The sequence below is a fragment of the Scardinius erythrophthalmus genome, assembly GCF_964197995.2.
Source record: "Scardinius erythrophthalmus genome assembly, chromosome: 16".
NCBI lineage: Eukaryota > Metazoa > Chordata > Actinopteri > Cypriniformes > Leuciscidae > Scardinius > Scardinius erythrophthalmus.
The window spans coordinates 8754846-8760826 of record NC_138236.1 but is presented as its reverse complement, the minus strand read 5'-3'; the positions used below and the strand labels follow the sequence as shown (position 1 = coordinate 8760826).

Below are 5981 nucleotides of genomic sequence, written 5' to 3'. Positions count from 1 at the left end.
GACTTTGAACCTTTTATCACACAGTGGACAAAACAAAGGGACTCGCATTTAGAAAGCCAGAAATACATTCTTCAAACTTTACAGTTGTGTTGCATATAATAATGTCATATATAGAGAAACTGTGAAAAGTAAAAATACACTTTAACTCTTGTGATAATAATAATAATACAGCATCAATTCTTCATGAACACTTTACTTCAACCTAAATATTCTTTGATCGCAGCCACTGAATGAAATCTGCATCACATGAAATACTGTCAAATAAATAATGTAAACATTCTTGTGCAGAAATGGCCCCTTTTAGTTTCAGACATCGCTGATGAATCTTGAAATAATCCATTATTATTGGTGAAAAAGATGATCCCGGCTGTTGCGCATGCCGAGATAAAGAGACACTTAAGTTCATTGAGGCACTGAAATTTTGATGAAGAAATCTAATCTTGAAGCACGCGTCTTCCAAAACATTTAAAAATGTCCGTTCCAGGTCGTCAAAGCACTCATCATCCATCTAGAACAAACTGAGAATTTTTCCAGCTACTTCCAGCTGATTGGGCAGTTTCTTCCTTCTGGTTACACTGCGGCACCTTCAAGAGAGTATTAGAAGGAGATTATGCAATTAAATTCAACAGGTCCGTTCTGTTAAACTGTGTTCACAGATTTCTTATTTCACAAATGACATTATTAAAACAGTGTCGGACTCACCAGTTGGTTGAGAGCCACATGTGACCTTATAAGAAGTCCATATGCTGATTGCAATAAGAAAAGTAGCCATAAAGCCAAACACCTGTGTTTATGTAAAAACAGGGATTAGTAACATATTAAAATGCACTTATTATGATATTTGAAAGGTTCCTAGTTTTGTTTTGAAGCTCTCATACTCTTCTCCTTTCTGAAAGCCTACTCTGCTCTGATTGGTCAGATGGCCCAGTCTGCTGTGATTGGTGCAATCGCCCAGTTGAACTAAATCTAGTAATAAAATGAAAATATAATAAAGTGTCGATTGCGGCATTAAATTTAGATCTGCTCGTGTTGCATCATACTTTTCACACGTTTTCACAGAGTTGCGCACTATACCCAATCACACACGACTCTGTTGAACTTATGAATGCAATGGCCAATCAGAGGCATTAAGATTAGTCATCGCTGAAACACCAGAGTTTTGTTCGGTGCGTGAGCTGAAAACTGAATTCTGCACTCTCGCGAATACTCTCATCATAAACCGATAAACACAAGCAGATTTGGTGAATGTGCTCTTGGGAGCGTCGAAACTAATATAAATAGGTTTTTCTATTCACAACGTATTTTTGCAGCGTTGAGCAATGTAGCCAATCACAAGCATATCTGATGATTTCTTGAAAGCAATTGCCAGTCAGATGTGTCAAGAGTTTTTGTCAAGTGCTGAGATCTACACACTCAAATCCTCTCGACATAAATTATAGCGTCGTCCACTTGTGATCTGATCGACCAAAAACTATTAAATCTTAAATCTTAATACCAGGTGTAAACAGGGTCAAAATGTAATATCAAAAAAGCATAATTGAGGCACTTTAACAATATTTTACAATTATGAATTACCAAACATAAAAAGATTTTCATTTTTGATGCTTAAAAGAGCTTTATGAGAACCCAGGCGGTAACAGGACATGATGCAACATTGCAGATATTACATATTTCCTGCTTCCACTTTCTACACAAGAAGTCTTTGTGCATTTCCTTGGCCAGTCAGCTGCATGTAGTGTACATACTGCAAGCACTCACAGATCCAGCGATTAAAGATGAGTTCCCATAACTCTTCACAGCTACAACTATAGAGGCGATAAAGACCAGGATTCCTCCTACAGCATAATGTAAAAACTCCTGTGAAAGCAATTAAGAGTTCATTAGAGTAGCATATAAACGACACCTAATGCCATGATCTTCAGTTCGCAGATACGTAAGTGAAATGTGAACTGTGCCGACTTGCCGTCAATGTCCAGTTGATGCATGTGATTTTGCTTTGAAGTCGAAACAAATACATGAGGAAGAAGAAGAAGAAGACGACGAGAAACCATGCAGTGACCACCTCAAAGTAGCGAAAGGCAGAGTGTGCACTGAACCCCTCACAGTGCACACAAAGGAAAGCAATCAGGAGGACCACCTGATCAAAACCAAATCAGATGTAGACAATTTAATTTTGAAAAAATCCCTTGTCTTTCACAGACAAACACAAATATAATTACTTAGACAGAAACCACAGAATGAGGAAGCAATGCTTTTGCTCAGTAACACCTGGCTGGGATAAACTTAAATGACAAGATTTCAACAAGATAATAAAACAAGTCCTTGGACCAAAAGGAATAATGAAGTTTCTGTTATTTTCTTTATCAGCATTAGAAGTAGTGACCAATATAAATTATTTTTATATTTAAGTGTCTGATATTTTAAGTTTAACTGTCTGATTTTTATTACATTTTTAATTTTATATTTGTTCAATGTTAAAAAATATATATATTATTTATGATTATTATTGTCCTATTTCTGCACTGTAACACAATAATAAATACCTTACCAATTAGAACAATAAAAATATATGCATAATATTTGAAAAAAAAAAAACGAAAAACAACATTATTACTATGTATTAGTTATGCACAGTGTTGGGTAAGTCACTCTTAAAAAAAGTAACTAATTACTAGCTATTACAGTTTTTCTCGATTGCTTAAACACTATAACCAGGCTTTTGAACTAAAATTTCAAAACCATAACGCCATTTATCAAAAAGCACACCCATTTCACTAAACTATAAACACTATTCCCTGTTTTGACACATGAGTCAGATTTGACGAACTTTCACTGCAAAACTCTACACACAAATCCCTTAATTTCTCATTGCCTTGACCATGTTGTCATGTATAAAGCACTAGCATTCAATATTGTTCACTCAAGTCAGCACAGCTTCAGCTCAGTTAGCACACAATTACCCAGGTGGAAACACTAAGAGTCAAAATTTAACACACATCAATCAGAACCTTCAATAGATAAAAGGGCCCAAATCAGTTTATTGCGTTTTGGAACAATGGATCCAGAAAGACATGAAGGAAGAGGGATAAGAATGAGGAGGAGGAAGGGCAAGGACAAGAAGACAAGCAGTCTCAGATGAAATTCAAGCCACTCTAGTTGCCCATGTCTTTATCAATGGTTTGACTATGAGGGAGGCTGGGCTACGAGTAAGGCCAAATTTGAGTCGCTTTACCGTCGCCTCGAGTGCCTTCAGGGAGGAGTGGTGGCAAACAAAATCACTGAATAAGAGACAAACATTTCCAATAGTCTTTGATGAGGTGTATTTTCTTGCAAAAAAAGGCCAGCAGTCGTACAGTCACACAGAGTGGCTGCAGAGTGTGACAGTGAAGGGAGGGCATCCTTTCTCCTTTATAGTCTTGACTACCAGAATGTTATCTTTCTAGGCAAATGATGGTATTTCAACCATATGTGGAACATTCATAGACGTGTTCATCATATTGTATCCTTGAGTGGAGGCCCTCCTGTCACGTCCAACACTCTTTACCAGTCCAAAACAATTCGAATTCCATATTAGAATATGGTTTGTGTGTGCTCTTTTACTGTCATATGTTGGTCACACACATCTTACTGTAAGTAAATATAAATAAAAAAAATAGAGGAGAGAGTAAAAAACAGAGTAAAAAAAAAAAAGAGTAAACCAGTAAAAAAAAATATTTTTGTGTGTGTGTTTTCTGTGTATGAATAAAAATGTGCCAATGTATCCACTGGTTGTGTCTTTTGTGTTCATCATGTGAAAAGGTTTGTGAGGGGGGAACCACTAGCAACATAACTTACCAGTTTTGGAAATGTTTTGAATTTATTGCACCAGTGTGTTAGACTTTGTTGTAGTGTGTGTGATTTTGAGGGCTTGTGTGTCCTGTCTGAGGGCAAAGTTTGGTTTTTCAGCAAGAGTGAATGGTTTTGAGCGTAGAGCTTCATTTTGACCTGAAAATAGGATGTTTGGGGAATTGGGTGAGACGTTATGGATTTGTGTTTATAGTTTTGAGAATACGAGGCATAGTTTCAAGAAATGTGTTTAAGCAATCGAGAAAAACTGTAATTACATCTTCAACAGTGTAATTAGATTACTGCACTATTTACTCTCTCTAAAGGCATTACTTATTACTAATTACTAACAATACAAGGATAGACTTGAAATTACTCTTTTAATTTTTTCAAATAAATCATATAAAATTGCATAAAGTATTCTTGAACTGGCCAGAGAGAAGGTACATTATAAACACACATTTTAACATTAGATGTTACATTTTGATGTTTAATACAGTATTTAATACAGTACATAACATGTAACTACAGAAAAATTAAGAGTAAAAGTAATTAAATTACAGTAATTACAATGCATCATATTTGATTTGGGCTATATTACAGTTTAAGCTCAAAATATGATGTATTTCCACTTCAGTACGAACTGCTCTTGAGTAGAAAGTTGAATCATTTATGCAAACGCTAAAAAAGTATATTTTCCTGTAAACACTTGTGTCCTGTTGAACCGATTTCTTTGGAAATCTTTGGTTTTGGTTTTGAGGTTGCAATGCTAATCTCTCTAAATCTCTATCATCATCACCACAACCATTTTAGGAGCCGGCTGTTCCCGAGCATCCGGGGTGTGTGAGTCTCTACAAATGATCACTGCCTGTCATCACTTACTACACACTCTCTCTCTTTCTCATGCAACACTAAACCAAACTCTGACCACAAAACACAACAGCTGGTTAAGGAGCCAGGTTAATAAAGACATTATTTAATTTAGATAACTTTTGGGATTTTTCCTGTATGTGTGAATAGTTGTAACATCAAATTCCTTTAAAAAGCATGATAAATATAAAATCTTTGGTTTTGGTGGGTTTTGTTGTGGGCCCTCTCTTTTCACGTGTTGCAGTACTATAATAGTAATAGTGTCACATGGCAATTTGCCATGGTACTTCGATTTACATAATAGTTTTGAATGATTTTCCTATTCCTAATACCATGGTGTTTAATCCAACCTTTTCAAATAAGTCCATGGTACATTTTGGAAAGATATAACACGGTTCTGTCCATAAAAATACATCATGATGCATGTAACAAAACAAAACAAAAACAAAAACATGGTAATATCACAGTAGTTACGTTTTAGCACGTTTGTTAGTGAAAATCAGGTTTATATTTATCTTCTGGTATCCTTTGCAGAGATATTAAATAAATAAATAAATTAGCTACTGTAAATAAGTCCACTGATTACTCTGTATCTTGCATGGCTCGTACATAAGCAAACGTATTAATGGAAACTAGGAAGTTCCGTTAATCGGTCAATGAAGCAGTGGCTGTGTAAAACAGTCAGTTTCAGTTACCATCTCTTTAACCAAGTAACTTATTTTCCTTAAATTTAGGATTCTATGCCTACGTTTACTTCATAAAATAAATGTGATGTAAGTATAACTTTATCTTACCACTTGGCCGATTTTCAGTAATCCTTGAAATGAGCGAGCATAAGCAATGTTGCAAAAGCCTCCATCGGCGGTGGACGTTGTTGTGGAAGTTGTAGTAATGACAGTGTGAGACATTCTGGTATATTTATCTAATTTATGAAGAACTTTACAAATAAAACAAGATTATTTTTATTTAAAGTTGCTCACATGGGACCAATGGTAGAGACAGACGTGTGTAAACTTTAACAGGGTGTGACCATAGACGTTGGTAAAACTCGGAGTCATTGCTCCTAGCGGTTTCCCATGGTATACAAAACTTTCTTCGTCCACGAGGGGGCGCGCGAAGGCCCAAAAGCTGAAGCTTCCACTAAGCTGCATTCAAAACTCTCGATGACAATTATACTCAAAAACATACATTTTTAAAATATATGGACTATAATAACTTATACCTGACCTACGAAGCAAAATACACCATACAAATATTTATAAAGTGATTTTTTTTATTCTCATAGT

General features: G+C 35.6%; 1 protein-coding gene across 1 annotated transcript; it reads right to left on the bottom strand.

Annotated features, from left to right (window-relative positions):
• Positions 1 to 5753, bottom strand: cmtm7 (CKLF-like MARVEL transmembrane domain containing 7). Its single transcript, XM_081388388.1, has 5 exons — positions 5490 to 5753; positions 1964 to 2137; positions 1759 to 1857; positions 703 to 784; positions 1 to 584 (listed from the first exon to the last, which is right to left on the bottom strand). Exons 1-5 carry the CDS (start codon positions 5601 to 5603, stop codon positions 571 to 573), a joined length of 483 nt encoding a protein of 160 aa, XP_081244514.1. The 5' UTR covers positions 5604 to 5753; the 3' UTR covers positions 1 to 570.
• Between the last annotated feature and the right edge of the window lie 228 nt (positions 5754 to 5981).

Excerpts from the sequence above, each read along its gene's own strand:
- cmtm7 (XM_081388388.1), bottom strand. The coding sequence starts at position 5,603 with ATGTCTCACACTGTCATTACTACAACTTCCACAACAACGTCCACCGCC. Across the intron at positions 2,138-5,489 it reads TACTGAAAATCGGCCAAGTG|GTGGTCCTCCTGATTGCTTT; the intron begins GTAAGATAAAGT and ends GGTTTTGATCAG. Across the intron at positions 1,858-1,963 it reads GCATCAACTGGACATTGACG|GAGTTTTTACATTATGCTGT; the intron begins GCAAGTCGGCAC and ends TTGCTTTCACAG.